This window comes from Magnolia sinica, chromosome 8 (genome assembly GCF_029962835.1).
Source record: "Magnolia sinica isolate HGM2019 chromosome 8, MsV1, whole genome shotgun sequence".
NCBI lineage: Eukaryota > Viridiplantae > Streptophyta > Magnoliopsida > Magnoliales > Magnoliaceae > Magnolia > Magnolia sinica.
In genome coordinates, this window is record NC_080580.1 from 86,992,192 (window position 1) to 87,012,858 (window position 20,667).

At 39.7% G+C, this 20,667-nt stretch overlaps 1 protein-coding gene across 4 annotated transcripts in view; it reads right to left on the reverse strand.

Annotated features, from left to right (window-relative positions):
- LOC131253596 (B3 domain-containing protein Os07g0679700) overlaps window positions 1-13,491 on the reverse strand; it is a 49,470-nt gene extending 35,979 nt beyond the window's left edge. For 3 of the 4 annotated variants that reach the window (XM_058254654.1, XM_058254653.1, XM_058254652.1), the window contains exons 1-2: window positions 13,248-13,491; window positions 12,989-13,125 (exon numbers count right to left, since the gene is read on the reverse strand). In XM_058254654.1, coding sequence (XP_058110637.1) covers window positions 12,989-13,101 — 113 coding nt within the window. In that variant the 5' untranslated portion in view covers window positions 13,102-13,125; window positions 13,248-13,491. Of the gene's footprint in view, window positions 1-12,988; window positions 13,126-13,247 lie in introns of those variants that run through there. The other variant, XM_058254655.1, reaches the window with a different exon arrangement.
- Window positions 13,492-20,667: the final 7,176 nt, after the last annotated feature.

The window sequence follows — 20,667 nt, forward strand, 5'->3', positions numbered from 1 at the left end:
AGAGACCTTCCACCTCGAGCCAAATGAGCTTGAATCTGAAAGGCTTTGGCCCCCAACTCACCACTCCGGCATCCAACGAAATAGGACAATGATCTAATATAGGTTTTGACAATCCCATAGAACAAATCAAAGGGAACTTATCCACCCAAAGAACCGACACCAAGAACCTAGCCAACCTAGACATCGCGGCTTTTTCTTGACCATTCAACAATGTGAATTTCCCGTCGACCATGGGTAGATCAACTAGCTCACGCACACCTACCCAATTGGAGAAGTCTTTCATGCTAAAAGCAAGCCTGCCTCCACAAGACTGCTCAAAAGTGAATCTAGTAACATTGAAGTCTCCTCTAACGCACCACGAAAACGCCAGGTCGGCTCAAACAGAGCTAAGCTCGGCCCAAAATTCCTTCCTCCTAATAGACTAGTTCGGCCCATAAATAAAAGTGAAACACACACAAAAAAAAAAAAAAAACACAAAGCATTGTCTCAAAGCACCATAGAAGCATAGAATGCCCCTCCCCAACAATCCACTTTGGATGAGATGCTAGAGTCTTAGGCTACCACAAACCCCCTAACAACACCAATTGATTGAACAGTGACCCAATATTTCAAAGAGACACTCCACAGATAATCCGTCACTTTCCTATCTATGGAGTGCAACTCGGTCTCTTGGAACATGACCACCTGAGCCTTCCAGCATCAGACATCTCTGATGTGGCCTCTTTTCTGTTGGCATCCCAGCCCACGCACATTGCAACTGAGATTCTCCATTTGGGCACTAATCAACCTCTTTTCCCCTTTCTAAAACCAGAGATAGAATTCCCATTATCAAAATTAAAATCACAGACTAGGTTTACCAATTCCCTATGACCTTTGGGAGAGTGTTGGGGCTTCTTTTGAGACACTAGAAGAGATATCTGGTTACCCACTCCTTGACGAACTAGAATAGAGCTCTATAGTCTTCAATCTTGTTCCCAAAGGATACACCAACCAATCGGTCAACCTAGTGCATCACAACCCTCAACCACCTCTTGTTGCCAGCGGCCCACGCTTGATTAGCAAGAGTGACTTCATCTGCTAAGGTAGGACTAAAGAGGGCTGAGCTAGGAATTTCCATTTACCTCTTAGAGTAATTCAAATCAGCTCATCATCTAGGATATCCCTCATGAAATCTCCATCACTGCACTTCAAACTTGGACAATGCACAATGCCTAGGATGCCCATGTCTTCAACATTATGGGCCACCAGAGCTTACAGACCTTCAACAAGAGGCGCTGCTCAGATACTAAGGAAGTAGGAAGTAGTTGACTTGCAGATCAACAACAGGTTCTCAAGCAAAAAACCCAGGGAAGGCCCCACAAGGTCAAGAGCGAGAGAAGAGAATGGGGATTGTCACTATATAAGAGGGAGAGGGAGGAGGGTGTATGGGGCCACACGTTGGAGAATTTAAAATGCATTGTTAGCGTGCAAGAATATTTGATGAAGTTGCATGTATAGAAGAGGGTGCACGCAAGGCTCTCTTGATGACATCCAGGACACATGTCGAACTCTCATTCTCGACAACAGCTAACAGCACCAAAGGTTACAGGGGGTACATGTCAGCCTCTACTTCTAAGGCACTAGTTCCCAAGGGAGTAAATGGCAGCCTGGGAGAAAATAGCACCCTCCAATCCTCCATGTCCCTACCCGAAGCAAGGGTTCAAGCCAGCATTTGTCACCTAATCTGCCAACACCAGCTCTCGAGCCTAGGATCCAAGCCTCCAACCAACATCCGAGCCTCTGATGGTTCCTTTCGAGCCTCCAAGCCTTCTAAGGTCATGATATCAAGATGACATCGCAATCAAGGCGCCGATTTGCAGGCCACGTGTCGTACACCGATTCACACCATCCCCAGCAGACGTACGACATGAGGTAGATGCCAGACACGTGTCCGTTCCAACGACAGTGCACCACCGGTGCAAGGAGTCGATGCACCTTCACCGTCATGGCTGCTTAAGAGCCCCTAACCGCCTTAACTGCCATCGCCCTGGGAGGGTCAGAAGCCTTCAAAGCATAGCTGAGCTCCTCCCGCCTAATGTTGACGACCATGTTCTCATCCCGAATGCAATCATGATAGCCTTACGGAGAAGAGCAGTCTTCTTCTTCCTGATGAGAAGTCTTGCAACCGTCACTTCCAAGCAGTTCTCCAATCATCAGAAAGGCTTCCATGAACCAGAGCTCTAAAAGAAGATTGCTTACGTGAAACCAATCCCTCTCCCAGCCGCAAATTGATTGATCTTCCCATCAGCACAAACGTAACACTAGGTCGTCGAAGAGGACGTCCATCATTAAAACACAGTCGAGCTCCATCTAGGAACTAAAGAAGGCCTAGACTTTCGTCTTCGAGAGGGTCTTGGAGATGAAATCACCACCATCGACCTCACCGCTTTCTATAAACCAATCCTGAACTACACAGAGGGGTACCGACCATGACCTCCGCCACCAAACTCCATTGTAGCTTCTCCCAAGTATTATCCAGGATTTTAGGATGGGCATTCACCACCAGGCTTGTAACATAGGTGTCCTTCCATAGCCAGCAGATCTCCAATGGCGGACGCCAGGAACCATCATTGAACGCCCCATCCCCTTTAGCCGCCTTCTCAGTTGCACCTCCGATGACGACATCCTTAAAGGATGTGCCAAAGCTCACTATAATTATGCCACTCCTCCCATCCGTTGGATTAGCAACCAAGACCTTCACCCATTTTCCAACCATTTTCCCCCCTTATTTGTGATGCCCAGGTTTTCCATCTTCGGCCCGTAACATGCTCGTTGAACAGAAAACTTCCTGTCAAAGCTTTGACAGTGGAGCATTGAGATCGCAGCAAAAGCTTCCTCCTTATTCAACAAAGGAACGAAAGCAAAGACACAGCGTAACCCCATCCCCTTCACTTTGAAGATAACCACCACCCCTCCACAGAGTGCAACCCCCTCACCCTAGGCCCTATCACATCTACTTCTCTCTACCCCTCCCCCAAAAGTCCCCTTAGTTCAAACCCCAATCCGACTCTCCTGCCTGGTTCACCCTTTACCATTGAGAATCGAGACGAGTTTCCATACAAGGCTAATGAACATAGTTTCCCATAACTCTCAGTTTCGAGTTTGGCTTTTAAGTCAAAACCGAGATCTCCCTCGTGATCAGGTTTTCCCTCAATGGATAATTTCCTAGCTCCACCTCAATTAAGAGACCGTCGCCTCCGATTCTGCCCTCGACATCTCTCGTTCCAACGACCATCTCTTGATGCTTCACGCCTTACACAACCATTGATATTGTAAGAACAACCTCTGACGAAATATGGCTTCTCCTTGGGAATACCTTTCAGACTCTCGTGGCCTTGTCTTCAAATTGCTTATGATATCCTCAGCCACTAGATAGAATGCAAGCATTGAGCTTTCATATCTTCGCCCTTTCCCAACCCTAGTCTTTCTTTGATTTCACTCCGAACTCTCTTTCTCTCTCTCTCATCCCATTCATTTTCATAAATAAAGAAAAACAAATGTGGCTAAAACCTTTACCCATAAAACATCTTTTAACACTCAAATTTGATAAAGACGATGGTCAACAATCACTTGATGTAAAAAAGTATGAAGAGGAAAATAAGAAGATTGGCATCATTTGTCTTAGTTGCTAAAGAAGACACAAAACAGTCAAATATTCCACCTCCTATACAAGAGTTCCAAAATATAAAGACTTGGTGCTTGAAGAACTCCCAACAGGACTCCCTCCTATGAGGAACATTCAGTGCCACATTAAATTAACATTGGGTTCAAGTCTACTAAATCTTGCACATTACCAAATGAGTTTAACCAAACATGTTGAGTGCCACCAACAAATAACTGAGTTGCTACAAAAGGGTTTAATTTGGGAAAGCATATCACTATGTGTTGATCCTTCGTTATCAACCCTTAAGAAAGATGGATATTAGAAGTTATATGTGGACAATCTTGCAATCGACCAAATTACTATCAAGTAGGAGTTTCATATTCCTTACTTGGATGATATATTGGACATGTTGCACAGAGAAAAAGTCTTTTCCAAGATTGACTTAAAGAGTGGATATAATCATATTCCCAGTTAGCCCAAGGACAAGTGGAAGACCGCATTTAAGACTCGAGATGGGTTATACAAGTGGCTCGTCATGCCATTGGGCCTTTCAAATGCGCCAAGCACTTTCATAAGACTTATGAAAGACCCTCTCTACCACTTCATGGGGAAGTTCTTAGTTATTTATTTCAATGATATGATTGTTTTTCGTCCTGATTCATCTATTCACATTGATCACTTATGACAAATATTTAATGTACCACGGAATGAGTCACTATTTGTTGACTTGAAAAATTGCTCATTATTGATAGTGTTCTTTTTTTTGTGTATATTATGTTTGTAGAAGGGATCAAGGTTGACCAAGAGAAAATCAAAGCCATTACAGAGTGGCCCACCCCATGAATCCTTTTGAAAGTCCGTTCTTTCCACAACTTTGTGACATTTTTCTCCAAATTTCAGTACAATTATTGCACATGTCACCTATCGCATGTGCAGAGGCAAGTTCGAATGGACTAAAACGGCAAACCAAAGTTTCAGTGCCATAAAAAAGAAGATGGCAAAAGCACTAGTTCTTATATTTCTGGATTTCAATAAAGCCTTTGAAGTGGAAAGCGTCACTTCAGATGTTAGCATTGACGTGATGTCAAAGTCAGGAAAGAAATTCAACCACTTTCTTTAACTGGTGCAAAGAATAACGACTCCATGTATGATTGAGAGTTCTATGCAGTAGTTCAAGCACTACAACATTGGAGGCACTACCTGATTCATCAGGAATTTATTTCATACTTAGACCATGAAGCATTGAGATAACTCAACTCACCAAAAGAAGTTAAATGCTCATCATGCAAAGTGGATGAATTTTCTACAAGAATATACTTTCCTTTTATGTCACAAAGCTAGAAGTCAAAACAAAGCTTCGAGTCCGAGGGTAGTTCTATTAGGAACACTCACTGTAGAGGTTGTGGGATTTGAGGCATTAAAAGAAAAATATGAAGAGCCCATTTTTGGTAAAGTGCTCAACAAATGTGTGGATGGTCGATTTGTAGAGTGTGAATTCATCTCATAAAAAGGATATTTGTTCAAGAGTTCTCGTTCATGCATTCCTGAAGGATCATACTTATACGGAGGACTAAGTGGACACTTTGGAAGAGATAAAACATCAGCCATTGTTGACGAAAAATATCACTAGCCTCGTATGTATCGTTATGTTAAACCGTTTGTAGCAAGATGTCGCCAATATCAATTCTCCAAAGGTTATGTGTAGAACACTAGCCTTTATATGACTTCCCGTTCCCATCGCACTCTGGTGGACACTTCTACGGACTTCATTCTGGGTCTTCCCAAGACTCAAAACTGAGTAGATTAAATTTTCATTGTGGTGGACCCTTTTTCAAAAACAGCCAATTTCATTTCATGCAGAATCACGATTGACCAACATATTCTTCCCGGAGATTATGTGACTTCACGAGGCACCAAAAACAATAACTTCAAACCGCGAATCGAAGATTTTGGAGCACTTCTGGAGCACTTTATGGAAGTGGTTAGGGACTTAGCTCCAATTCTCTAATAAATATCATTCTAAAACAGATGGCCAAATTCAGGTAGCCCTTGGTAGCCTCTTGGGGAGTATCACAAGCGACAACATATCTCAGCAGGACTTAGCTCCACCCCAAGCAAAGTTTGCCTACAGCAGCTCAATAAACCGTACTAGTGGAAAATGCTCATTTAAAATCATAAATGGGAGAAGTCCACATCATGTACTTGACTTAATACCAATATTGATACAAGATCAAGTGAGCGAAAATGTTGATGCTTTCACCAAGCACATCCAAGACTTGTAAGCTCAAATGAAGAAGAAGATTGAAGAGAGCAATGCCAAGTATCGAGAAGCTATGAATGAACATTTGTGGGAGAAGATAGATAAAGAAGGTGGCTTAGTTATGGTTTATTTCCATAAAGAAAGGTTTCCAAGGGGAACAAACAACAAGCTAAAGTCTAAGAAGATTGGTCCATGCCAAGTCAAGAAGAAGTTTGGTGACAATGTTTATGAGATTGAATTGCCTGATGACTTAGATATTTCACCAACTTTCAATGTGGCTGATTTGTTTGAGTACCATGGCGAAGTTCTAACATGCAAGATGAAGTCATTATCAACATGGATAAACAGTTCCCAAAGAAAAAGGAAGAAGTTGAACAAATGAGACTACTAACACTTAACAGGGCCCATACAAGCAATACTTGGTAAAATGAAAGAACAAATTCTATTCTTAATGCACATGGATCATGGGCAACTAAGTGAAAATACAGATCCGGACCTCTACTAATTATATGAAGCATTCAACTCGCCAAGTCGAGTTCTTTCCAACCCAGGGGAAATAATATAAACCCATGGACCATCATAAGGCCCAGCATGTCCTGATTTTAGGCTATTAGTGGCAAGATATATAGGCTAAATGTTAGAAATCACATTTTCCATTTGTGGAAAATAGAGGGGCTTATGTGGAAGATGTGATTGAAGATTTTGGGAGTATTTAGTAGATTTGTTTTTGCTATTTTAGGCCAAATCTTTGCTAATGAATTTCTTATTATCTAAAATAAATTACAGAGTGATTTGAATCAATTAATAGTTGGGGTGATTTTCATTAAAAATTCATAGGGATTGTCTTTAAAGTCTATAAAGGGGGTAGGGGTAAGACGTAGGCATTCCACATTTTCTGAGTTTGTGAGCCTTCTCAAGTATTATAAGAGAAGTTTGAATATCAAAAAAGTTATTTCTCCATCTCCAAATCTAATATTTCTTATGAGTATATACATGTTCATTTCTTTGTGATTCAGCTGTCAACATTTCATTGACTCACTTAACTGGGTACCACTAGTATGCCATCAAGTGATAACTCAACATCACTTGCACCTATTTCCTCTTCTAACTCTTTCTCATCAATAGTCCTTTCATAAGGGTTGAGATTCTTCATCGAGCACATGGTAGAGAGGTCGCCCTTGTCTCCGCACTTATAACAGGTGACATTACTACTATTGTCCCTTAATATCTCCCATGCTTCCTTTTCCACCTTAGGATATTGTTTTGTGCAGTCCTTTGGTTGTAACCAATGATGATCATGGGAGATCCTAATCAGTCATTGGCAATTTAAGACGATGAATACTCTCCAAACTGATAGTTGTTGGGTCTATCTGTCATCCATTTATGTTTCTCTTGTGCCCGCAGTGCAATCTCACACGCTTCAACCACGCTCTCCAATTGAACCTCTACAATCCATTTTGAATATTCATCTTGAGCCCCCAACAATAACAAGCTACTTGCTTTTTTTTTTAAGTTGATAATTTGTTTGAAAAAGAAAATGCCAAAAGGTAAAAACAACAACAAGAAACAACAAATCCAAAAAAAAACACAAAGGCCGCAGCCAGCCAACACCTACAAATCAGGAGACCCACTCCCCGATAAGAAGGAAAACTTTTCTAATAATACTACCCAAGGGCTGTTGTATGCCATCGACAAACTATTCAATGTCTTAAATCAAGTTAGATACAGGGTTGTTGATGCCATCGACAAACTCTTCAATGTCACCTTCGATGGCATCGAACAGTGCTCGATCCCATCGAGATTTTTTGGATTTTCTCCAGTTAGTCACTAGACTATCATGGCATGTTTTTCGATGTCATCGGAGGGTGTTCGATGGCAACTTCGCGACCATGGCTCGATGCAATCGAAAATTTTCGGAAAATCATGTTTTGTCTCTGGATAGTTGATGAGTTATTTCAGTGCCATCGAAGGATTAGTTTCGATGATATCAAAGACTATTCGATTCCAGCGAAAGTTTCTGCGCAAATTTATGCAAAGCTGCGTATTTACAGGATTTGTTACCGATTTTGATTGGGATTCTCCTAGAGGTTATATATTGGGGTGTAATCGGGATTAAGAGGTATTACTAGGGTTTCATATTCGTCCAAGGGGATTCAAGGGTGTAGCAAGGGTGAGATTCGACATTGTTCAAATCAGGTAAGCTCTTTCCTTTACAATTCCTGCCTTCATAGTGATCATTTGTCGCTTTGTGACGTGGTTTTTTCCCGCAAGGGTTTTTCCACGTTAAATTCGTTGTGTTCTCTTGTTGCTTGGTTTGTGCGATTGGATTACTCTCCTAGATTCATCTTTGTGTGCTTCCGTGGTCCCCCAACAAGGGCTCATTATAGTTTTTAAAGCATCTGTTATTCCTTTCCAGCTAAATAGACCAGAAAACCAAGTAGCGCCAACCTCCATTTTTTTCCTGTCTTTGGATCTAGGGCCCCCTTCATGCCATGGAAGAAAGAGCTCTCCCAAGGAATTAGGCTTTACCCACAAGATGCTAAAGGCAGGAAGAATGCTCCACTATTTGTTGCACTTCTAGTTCTATTAATCACATCTCAGCATCGAATCGAAATACTTCTATTGTACTCCTTAATAGTTATCTTATTGTAGATCTAAAAGTTCCTCAAATGTTTTAGATTCATAGCCTGACAAAAGGAATCTTTACTTCATCTTGGTCTTCATTTCCCCCCAACTAGAAATATGTGGAAGCCCCTAGTGCCATAGATCTCTCACTACCAAGTTTCATCATTTCAAGGTTGGTCCCTTTAGTTTTTTGTACAGCAAACCAACCCTTTAACTTCTTTAGCCATCCGAAACCATTCAAAGTAATTTTCCAACGACTCTATCCAATTGTGGAAAATGTTTGGGTCTATGCTAGAACTATTCAATCTCCACTTTCACACACCTTGTTGGATCTTCAACATCATGATGTTTAACATACTCAAGAAAATCATGATGAGGACCAGTGGGTGACCAAGATCCTTGCCTAGGGTATTGGGACTATTGATTCTCATACATGTGATTTGCACCACATTGGTCCATCTTATGTTACCCAAGTTGCCTAAGAGACCGGTTTCCTGACTCTTGATCAAGATTAGACCTATGATCTGTTAACCTTTAAGGCTATCACTCAATTACTCTTCTTGTAGTCTTCATACTCAATTGATGTCAAAAATGCATTCATTTGTCCTAGGTGTTGTAGAATTTGTTGGAACGCATCGATCCAGCCTTCTCCCGCCATCCTATGACGGTACAAAACACCACTTCTTGTGGGCATGCAATTTTGAAAGGAAAGATCAGGTATTTAATTCGTTGCAATCAACAGACCTGATTCATTAAATCATAGACCTCAGAATAGACCATTGATTTGGTCAAAGGGGACGGATCTAAGGATCGATGAGAGTAAGGTTGTGATTAGTTAGGGATAAAAGGGTTGGATTTGGATTTCAAGCTATATATCTAAAGTTCAGGTGAAGGGAACGTTTCCATTTTAATGGGTTTGGGATGGATTTTTTTAACTGGGGGATTGGGTACTTGTTAAGTTTTTGATGGGGTTGGGATGGATTGGAAGAATATAGTTTCAATGAGTTTGGGAGGAGGATGAGAGGACTAGGGTTTTGATGGGTTCGGTATAGGGTTTTTTTTGAGGATTTTAGTATAAGGAAAGGAAAATGGGAAAAGAGGTAATGGATCGAGAGAGGAAAAGCCTCAAGTTCCCAAGGAACTTGTTGTCATACCAAATGGTAGACTGAGTGAAGGATACCTCGTTTCAACACTGAGGTCTTGGTATCGATTCCCTAGTGGGGGTGGCTAACTATGAACTGACAGTGGGGTGTACTAACAAGCTAGCAAATAATAATAATAATAATAATAATCCAACCAAAAGCAATGAGATGCAATTAGATGGGAAAAGATCAAGCTAACAGGCTAAGATCAATGGAAAACAGTCAAAGAAAGAGTATTTTCTCAAAAGAGAAGAAAACTTTTATTATGAAAACAGCATAATGAGACTGCATGGCTAACAAGTTTTTCTTTTTTCCTTTTTTTTTTGGGAAAGACGACAAATTTTATTGAAATAACCTGACTCATCAAACAAAGATGGGGAAAGAACTACAGCCCCAAAAAGGGCGTATGGCACATTTTAGGCACTTGAACATGGACAGTTGCACGTATGGCACATTTAGCACATGTAATGCATGCGCACATAACATTGTGTTCCCGCATACATAGAGCTAAGCATTAGCTTTCACCACTTTTATCCCACCTTTTAGCAAGTATATACTAATCTTGCGAACGATCAAATTTTGAGGACAAGTTGTCCTTGTTTTCCTTGATTCTTGAACATTAAGGGCCTGATTGGATGGTCGGAGAAGAAAAGAAAAGAAAAGATGAGTTTTTCCTAATTTGACTGTGTTTAGATAGCAATGGAAACATTAGATTTCAAAATGCAATCATCTCCCAAACATCATAGTCAAATTCTCACACATGAAATACCATGTGACCTTTGAGGGAGGATTATTTGGAGTTCCACTTGTTATCCAAACAAGACCCCCAATATGGAATCTATGGGAATCAATGCTCATGGGAAATCTTGGAAAATCATCATTAGATAATCATTGCGGTTTTATTTTGTTTTATTTTCCCACCATTCAAACAAGCCCTAAGGTGGCTTTTGGCGCATGGTATTAGATGGGATTAGGTAGGATGGAATTGCATTTGGTCCTGTGCCAATTCCACTCAATGTTTGGGAAGAATGGAAAAGCTTGGAATTAGATTAGATGGAATTGCATTGGGTCCCGTTCCAATTCCACTCAATGTTAGCAAGTTGTGTAGGTCCCACCATGATGTGTGGGCTATATCCACACCGTCCACCCATTTTTCGAGATCATTTTAGAGCATGGGCCAAAAAATCAGGTAGATCTAAAGCTCAAGTGGACCCCACCATAGAAAGCAGCGGGGATTGAATACCTACTGTTGAAAACTTCTTTGGGGCCACATAAGTTTTGGATCTACCTCATTTTTAGGCCCATGCCATAAAATGAGGTTACAAAACAGATGAACAGTTTGGATATAACACATATGTGTTATTCTCAATAGTTTCAAATGATGGTGGGTATATCCATTCAATGTACCACCGTATTACAAACATATCATCGAATTAAGCTTATCCCATGGTAATAGGGGACAATTCCTGCCATATGTAATAATTACGTTTTTTTAATCCCATCCCACCTAATCCTTCCCAATACCAAGCGCCAAACACCCCCTAATGGGTTTGAGAAACCACATACAAGTTGTCCTCCCAAAACAGCTTGTGTGAAACAAAACCATCTGCATCCAAATCGCCCATTAAGAAATACAATAGTGGACCCAGCAAGATTTGTAGAAATATGTGCAAACTACTCAGTAAGGCATTAAGGACTAGTGCTCCTGCGCCTATTGCAACATGAGTGCCATTACAATCAAAGATTGAATTTCAGTTTTGGTGCACCGTATTGTTCACCACTAATACCTCGTCACGTCACCCTTTATCAGGTTGTTTCGGCCAATACATTTGTATCATTCATAGACAAAACCAGCACTTATCAGGCAATACATACCAGCTTCAGGCAATACTTATACTCTAGATTACAATTGCCATAGGTTTTGCATGGATCCTTGGTCCAAATATTGTGTGTTGGGGAAATCTAGAAAGACACATTGAAAGAGTGACTGCATATGCTCGTTTTGACCGTCTATTTGCAGGACACTGATCAATGAAGTTGAAGCTATGGGCCAGTGGCCCATCCATGGTAGGGATCACAAGATGAGATGAACAATCCATGTCATTTTTTGTGTAAGCACATGGTGAGTAGTTTTGTGCACAGTCCATACATTAGAAATTTGAATAATTAGTTTTCACACAACAGTAAATAACTCAGGCAGATTGGGTCAGGTTAAGGGTCAACCCGAACCCAACCCAACCCCAAGAGGAACCGACCTAACCCAAATTCCAATTTGAGGTGCCCAACCCGAAGTCCTCTATACTCGAGCCAACCCAACCCAAATACATGTGATTATTCCCAACCCAACCTAACCCGACCCAAATACATGTGATTATTCCCAACCCGAATTCAAAAAAGGTTGGAAGTTAAATTCGGGTTGGCATTTTCCAACACAAGCCCAACCTGAGGACCTTGACAACCCAACCCGAATATGATTCAGAGCCACTATTTACCCCCACCCCTGTTGATTTGCATGGCCCATTTTGCATTTTTCGGATCAGAGATGCTACCATATGTAAATGTACTTGGCTATTTCAAATCTCAAAACGGAAAAATGGATGCATGCAAATCAAACGGGGCGGATCTGGAAGCCAATTCCCTAAGAACAATCCAAAAAAGAGCTATATGAGCCCCTCTCCACCATACACGAGGCAGTGGAATGTATGAATCCAGACAGTCCATCTAATGGGCAGTCATGCTGTGGATGGCCCACGGTTCAAAAAGCACACCAATCAGCTGACCCTATTCATCACTTTCTATCAACCATTTCCGCTTCTCACCATTGGTTCAAAGGCCACCAATCAGACATCCTTGATTATCCAAATGGTGTGATTTCTCAAATGTGAGCCATCCATTCTATGGCCCACTAGAAAGACGGTCACATGTCTCGTCCCACACGTACAACTGAAAGTGATCTCTGGCTATCATGATCAAGCCGCCTCTATCATATCAACGATCCCAAATAAAAATAAAAAATAAAAACTACCAACCTATAAATAGAAAGAACATACTATTTCCAGTAAAAATCAATACGTGGAGAAAAAAATACCCACAAAATGCGAAGATAGGAGAAAGAAACTAAAAACCCAAATTCCGAAAAACCCCACAAACAAAATCATAATCCCCACCCCCCCACACCCAAAACCCAAAACCCCCAACATCCTAAAAAAATCAATAAAAATACAAAAATTTCAAACTCCAGCAACACAATCCAATATTCCAAAATTCTCTAAAAATAACCAAAATTGAAAATTAAAATTTAAAAAAAAAAAAAATTACCCGCACTTATCGCAGAGATTCGCGAATCCACCAGATCTCAGCCCCCACCCCTTCTTCCATTCAATCGCAGCCGTCGCCCCGCACCCAGCATTCATGCAAGCCCTCGACGCCATGATTCAAATCAACCCCTCCCCAATCTGAAAAATTACAAAAACACCCATCAATCCTCTCTCTTTCTCCCTCTCTCCAAACCCCCCAAAAAACCCGCGATTTTCACCCAAAAAACAGAGCCTTTTCCGTTTCTCTTCCATTTCCAGACCTTCTGAAGAAAACCCATGTCTGATTTCAGCTCCTTATTCGCTTCGCTTGCAGCAGGAATTCGAGCAACGAACGTGCCTGATCCGATACGGAGGAGATACCCGTCGTCGGCGTTTCGGGTATCGGAAAACCGAGTCGGGTCCGATCGGAAAGAAGAAGAGGCTTTTGCATGCAAAGAGAAAAGAAAGGAGAAAGAGAAATGCATCAAAATGCATGCACGAAGACACAGCCTCCCTCACCCTGCCTATTGCTGTATAGATTTCTTAAATGTTCTCTGGCAGAGTATAATAATCTATACGCATGCACATGGATTTTGTACACGTGGCATAGATGTAGATGAATGTAAACCGTTAAAATAGTGGGCCCTACTTTTATTGGCCATTGAAAAATCAGTATCAGTCAAAATTTAATAATGTAATTGATTAATTAAACTATCAGTTTTGAAGAATAGATGGTTAAAGTGAAAATAAACAACAATCAGCTGCATCTGATATTAGGAGATTTGAATCTATATATCTAAGATGTAAACGTTATTTCTACGGTTTGGATTGAATAAAAAATGCAATTTTATAGATGTCATGTGCATGATTATGGTTCCATATGTTGGCCAAAGTAATGCTTAGTATCATCTGATTCAGTTCTATTTTCGGTTTTTGGACATTTTAAACTTTGGGCCATTATTTTGACGGTTTAGATTCATTCAATTGTACTTATTCTGGGAATACATGTGTGCGTGTGTATGGATCACGGTAGTATGCTTGCTACAAAATAATTTCTAATTGCTGTGTACTAAAGAAACAGAAATCAAGGGTTGGTGGGGACAGCGAGGCCGTAACCTGCGCTTCAGGCGCTTTTTAGTTTTACGTGATGGAGCTGTACGTAATTACTGAATTACCCTTGTGCTTTGCCAAATTAACGAAAAGCAGATGCAGCGCATGACAGTAACAGTTGCAGAGAACAGGCGGCTTCTGCCAACTTGGGGGTAGTGATGTGGAAAATAGACCATGCGTGGTGCCGTGCGCCACGGGGCGCTTTTTAGCATTGGAAGTTAAGGGTTTTGGGATACTCGTGAGAGTGTGGTGAATTGCGCGTATGCACCCGTGTATTGTGAACGTGGCATGCATGTTCCATCAATCCAGACCGTTGGTTATTAATTTTTGGATTATATCATCTGGATCATCTCCTGAAAGTTTTTAATCAAATGAAATAGTGAGCTGATCTTGCCTATTGAATGATTTTGGATGTGTTCTTTTACCATCCATCATTTGACGGTCGTGATCTGACGGTTAGGATGTTTGATCACTATCTTTTTTAAAAGATTGCACGAAATCCAAGGAGCATTAAGTGATTTGGATCATTGATCTACCATATTGATTGGTGAAGTGGACGGCTTGATTCAGACTGATTCAGTTGTTGCTCTCAAACCGGACCGGACCGGTTCAGTCGCCGGTTTATGGTCCAGCCGTTGGTTTCACACTCTTAAACGGTTCCAATCAAGCCGACTTGCATATAGTCCGGTTTTCGAAAAGAAACCCCGGTCAAACCGGGCGGCCGAGACTGGACATAGAGACTCATCTGTTAATCGGGCCCGGTTGAGAAAATGGTGGTGACTCATCCTCCCCACATGTCTCAACGATGCACATCTATTTAGACCGTCCAAATTGTGGGTCCCATCATGGATGGAGAAAAAGTCCAAAATCATATTGATAAAAAAATCCTAACCATCCACTTAATGGCTATTAAATAGATGATGAAGAATAAAATGGTTAGTGGTCCACATTCAAAGGAAAAAACTCAAATTGTTAATATTATCATCTTTATGAAAACTTCCGTAGCTCCATAAATCATTGGCCCAGAGATTCAGGCCGTCTGGATTGCCATATACCTATGTCATAAGAACGTTGGAAGAGTCACCACCAAAATTTGGTGAAAAACTACATAAGAGGCCATCACATATTTTCACAGCAGTTCGTAGATTAATCATGGCAAATTTTCAAGGTCATGGTAAAGTCTATGACGTTGAATTGTTGGGTGTGTTTGGATTACATCAAATCACAGTAATATAGTATAATGAATAGTAAAAAATAATAATTACTATTATTATCGTATGTGAAAGGAAATTTGAATACTGTCCTTACCTAATAATCCTTTTTCCATTTTCACCGCACACGTGTAAAGAAAATTGAATATTGCCCTTACCCATTAATCCTTTTTCCATTTTTACCGCCGACATGTAAAGTATTTTCACTGGTTAAATATATTTGGATATAATTTTATTCCTATGTGTTTATATCCACACCATCTACCTATTTTGTAATATTATTTCAGGGTGTGTCCCACAAAATGTGGAAGATATAACACTTATGAGGACCTCAAGAAGTTTTCAATGGTAGGCATCCAATCCCTATTACTGCATATCACGTGGTCCATTTCGAAATTTTATCTACCTTGTTTTTTGTCTCATTACATAAAATGATCGCACAAGCTGGGTGGAGTGTGTGGATATAACACAAATATCATGGTGGGGCCCATGAAAACTATGCCCCGTCAACCTTCGCGCCATGCCAATATTTTGAAGGATTTAAGTGATGTAACAGTTGCTATATCCAATCCAAGGAAAGTAGTAGAGATGTGAGTTTTACTTTACATTAATGTAATCCAAACCCACCCTAAAAGCCACTGAGAATCTTGTTGAATATTCTTGGATTAAAGACTCTATGCTCGTGTGAGTAGTAATACGATCTCTTGAATTAGAGCCTAAATTGGCATCATACTAAGTTATTATTAAGCTCGGTTGTTGTTTACATCTAACATGTTACAGTTATATCCAACGAATAAGATGACACCACATGTCAATGTCAGTACACTCTAAAAAAATAAAGAAAAGAGACTCACAAGGCGCGAAAGTAAGATAATAAGGATTAATCGGGCCATTCACTATATATGTAGTTGTGTGTCCAAATTAAATATCAATAGTTAAATTGATGACGTTTGTTCATTTTTTAAGATGGTTTCTCGTTTCAATCTAACATTTCCATGATAATGCCTTTGATTGCGCTCCTTCTTTTTTCCCTTTTTAGGGCTTTCTTATTTGTATTCTTGGCTTGGAGTGTCGGCATCTCCTAATCTAAGATGTGGACTTCTTCCATTTTTTTTCTTTTCTCCTAGTATGAGTTATAGACTTCTCTTAATTCAAGATTGTTATCAAATCTAATAATCTCAAATTACAGATTTGTAATTTCAGTAAAATAATAAAAGAAACTCAAAAATATTAAGAACAAATTGAAGCACATGTGATCACGTTGTCCATAAAGTGTTATTCGTCACTTCTCAAAGTAATCAAGATTGCTAAAAGCTTGCAAACAAATAACTTTTAGAATATGATGAGTCTGTATATGGTTTTGCGTTTAGCGTGCACGAAAAAATCACTAATGAAACTATGTGTACACAGTTTGCTTGCAAATAGAAAACTTAAAGAAAAGATCATAAATCAGAGAGAAAGTCAGAAAAGTAATTGCTTGCTTAGACCACTATACTAGTATGTTTCATCTTAAAAATTAAATAAACATTAACATTATAACTATTGCTAGTAAATGGCCTCGAATATGATTGTAACATGCCAGGCGTAAACAATAACCAAGCTTTGCAAGCACCTTTATTTGTTATAGAATATATATATATATATATATAAAGTTTGTTAAAATTTTGGGCTTTTGGTATTTTAGGAATAGTCCAATATCGAAAATGAGATAAGAAAATCTTGGGTTTATAAGTAAGGTGTTGAGTACATACCTTACTATTTGCTTAGTGAATCCATGGAGTATCGAGACTTGCATATTCCACATGTGCGCGCACGATCTTGGTCTCGATACATGGGGCATGTGAGGCAATGTAGCTGTAGAGACACTAGTGGCGCACTTTGCACTTCGCACGTGCGCTCCATGTCGCAGATGAGTTGCTCTCTTGTGAACCGGTACGACAGTAGCTATGAGTCAGGTGGATGGAGTGTTGTGGGTAAGAGGTCTGAAAGAAACCTATCTACCTTATATAGGGCTGTAACTATACCTTTAGAAGGTAGTGTAATTGCTCATGTAGTATTAAACCGAACTATGCAGAATTTGCTGTATGTAGCTAGCCCAACAGTTATAAACAACTAGCCACTGAGTATAAATAGCTAGCATGCAGCTAGTTTTTTCATGTGCAAAATGGTTAGAAACTACCAAATAACAGCTAGTTTCTTACCAACAGACAAAAATGGTCATTTGGAATTATGACTCTAGACCAAAATGTCTAGAAACCCTAGCCCATATAAACAAAGCTTGGGTGATTCATTGAACCATCACCAATCACTCAAACAACTATCTCATATGAACCAACTAGTAACAATTCAGTGTTCTCTGATTAGCTTGCAAGGTTCAATACGAACCTTATCCATTAGCTAACAAGTCTTTCTTTTTTTCTTTTTTTTCTTTTTTTTTTCTACACACACACTCACAATTCACACACATCCATGCACTCAAACCATAGTGGATTTTCACCATAATGGGTACTTGAACCCGTGACTTCATGTTGAAACTCTCATGAGTCTTCCACTAAGACATGAGTAAGGACACTTTTTTGGGGCTTTCTTATTTTTATTCTTAGCTCAAAGTGTCAACAACTCTTAATCTAAGATGTGGGATTTTTTTTCTCTCTTTTTTCTTTTCTTTATTTTTCATCTCTTAATTTGAGTTGTGGACTTCTCCTTATTTTGGGTTTTAATTTTTTTTCTCCTGTCCTGAGATGTGTCTATTTTTTTCTTTTGTTTTGCGTTGTCTCTTTTGTCGATCTCTATCCGTTGATTTATTGTACTTTATTTTTAATTTTTGCTTTATAAGTTTATTTAAGAAGTTTTATTTGCTTGGTAAGTTACTCCCACCCTTTTTGTTTTTGTCCACTACTTTTTATAATTCACATATAAAACTGAAAAATCAAATAAATAATAATCTTTAATGAATAGAATTAAGAATTATTATTATTTCCACACAAGAAAAGTAATAGAAAAATTCATTTTCTTGTGCGGAAAATTAAGAAGAATAATCCCTCCTAAAGTCATTTGTTCATTTTATTTATCCTTGTTTACTTTATTTGACCTTCAAAATAATAAATATTATACGTGACTTCTTAGGTTTATAAACTTACATGGTAATCTTACACAGCTTAAGAAAATGTTGGAGTCTTAACCCATACATCATTGTAGGGCAATCCAGCCCATTCAATTTTCTGTCTTGTAGATAGGCAGAACCTAAATATTGTAATGAAAAGATAATATCAGCCGTTGGAAATTCCATTTGAAATTGCGCCATTCAATAATTTACTACTTACCTTGATTTGCTAGGCAATGATTGGATGGTTGGGATTGCCTTTAGGGCCTGTTTGGCCGGCTGGATTAGATGGGCTTAGGTGGGATGGAATTGCATCTGGTCCTGTGCCAATTCCACTCCGTGTTTGGGAAGAGTGGAAAAGCCTTGGAAGTAGGCTAGATGGAATGGTATCGGCCCCATGCTAATATCACTCAATGTTAGCAAGTTGTGTAGGTACCACCATGATGTGTGGGATATATCCACACCATCCACCTATTTTTAGAGATCATTTTAGAGCGTGGGCCAAAAAATCAGGTAGATCTAAAGGTCAAGTGGACCCCACCATAGAAAGCAATGGGGATTGAATACTTACCGTTGAAAACTTCTTTGGGGTGACATAAGTATTAGATCTGCCTCATTTTTAGGCCCATGACATAAAATGAGGTTACAAAACAAATGAACGGGTTAGATATAACACATATATGTTATTGTCAATAGTTTCAAATGATGGTGGGTATATCCTTTCACTATATCACCGTATTACAAACAAAAAAAAGGGAATTAAGCTTATCCCATGGTAACACGAAACAGTCCCCGCCATGGGTAATAATAATGTTTTTTGAATCCCATCCCACCTAATACCGTGGGTCCGTGGGATCGGTCCGGCCAAACAGGCCCTTAGATACATGCCCCGTCTTTAATGAGACCGTTGATTTGGACGATATGTATAGCTGTACTTCAGTGCCAAATGCGAGGTGGAGTGACTGCCGTTTTCTAAATAAACTGCGTGAAACAGGAGTCTTTGCCTAGAAAGCAGTGAGAAAACCACTTTTACTTTTTTTCTACTTACGGCGCTTTTGTGGCACACGTGGCTAGATGCCGTACGTGCCGAGATCCGGACCATTCATCAGGTAAGAATACACTGCAAGCAAGCCCTGACATAAATATGGGGCCGATGTCTTATGAAGTGGGCCACACGGGTACTATGACGGAGAGAGGATTAGGTGGGACCCGGCCTCAGCGAAGAAGGTGCGGCCCTTGATGTATGCATTATGTATCCATGCTGTCCATCCATTTTTCTAGATCATTTTATGGCATTATCCAAAAAATTCAACAGATCTAACCATCAGGTGGACCATACCATAAGAAACAGTGGTGATTGACCATCTTGCCATTAAAAACTTCTTATGGCGCACCTTAATATTTTTGTAGTGATTATTTACCATCCAATACATTGATAGGGTCACATAAATCTGAATGAAGGTAGGTGTTCAAGTAATTTTAATGGTAGGTGTTAGATTCTCGCTATTTTATGTGGTGTGGTTCACTTGATCTTTAGATCTCCCATTTTTTTTGTTCATGCACTAAATTCAGCTAGCATAATAAATGAGTAGTGTGGATAAGTCCCATACATCACAGTGGGCCTTATAGTAATTTTATAAATTTCTAGATTTGGGGTTAAAAAATAAGTTGTTACATCTGCACGGGAAAGATATGGCAATTACTTAGGTAAATAATTATTTCCCATTTAGATGGTAATTATATTTGAGTTGAAAAATCAAATAGGCCCTACTAACCAATGATACTCAGACAGTTACATAAAATGTCCAAAGCTCTATCAATGCTGTGATGGTATTCCAATATTCACTTGATATTATTATTAGTTGATCACCTACAGTCTATTGAATGCTAACTAAGGAAGCAACGTTATCTTTCCCATTCACATTTCACCAACGACTTAGCATTATGACTGGACCAAGATTAGACCACTCAATTTAAGTCAAATGCATTTAAATTAGCAAATCAAGTTGTTTCCATGGGTCAAGCCAACAGTTATATTTTTGTTCATTGATTTGGAGCTCAGCAGAGTCTTGGAAGTTCTCGGCAGATCCAATACATATACTCCTTACAGATCCAAAACACACACTTCGTATGAATAAAATATCTTAATGATGTAGATACGTACTTACCTATTGCATGAGTTCAACAGTCAATCCACATCCTCTATTGTTTATGATGAAGATCCCAAGCTCCTTTATGATCAACGGTTGAGATCATATCCTCCACACCTCCATTTCT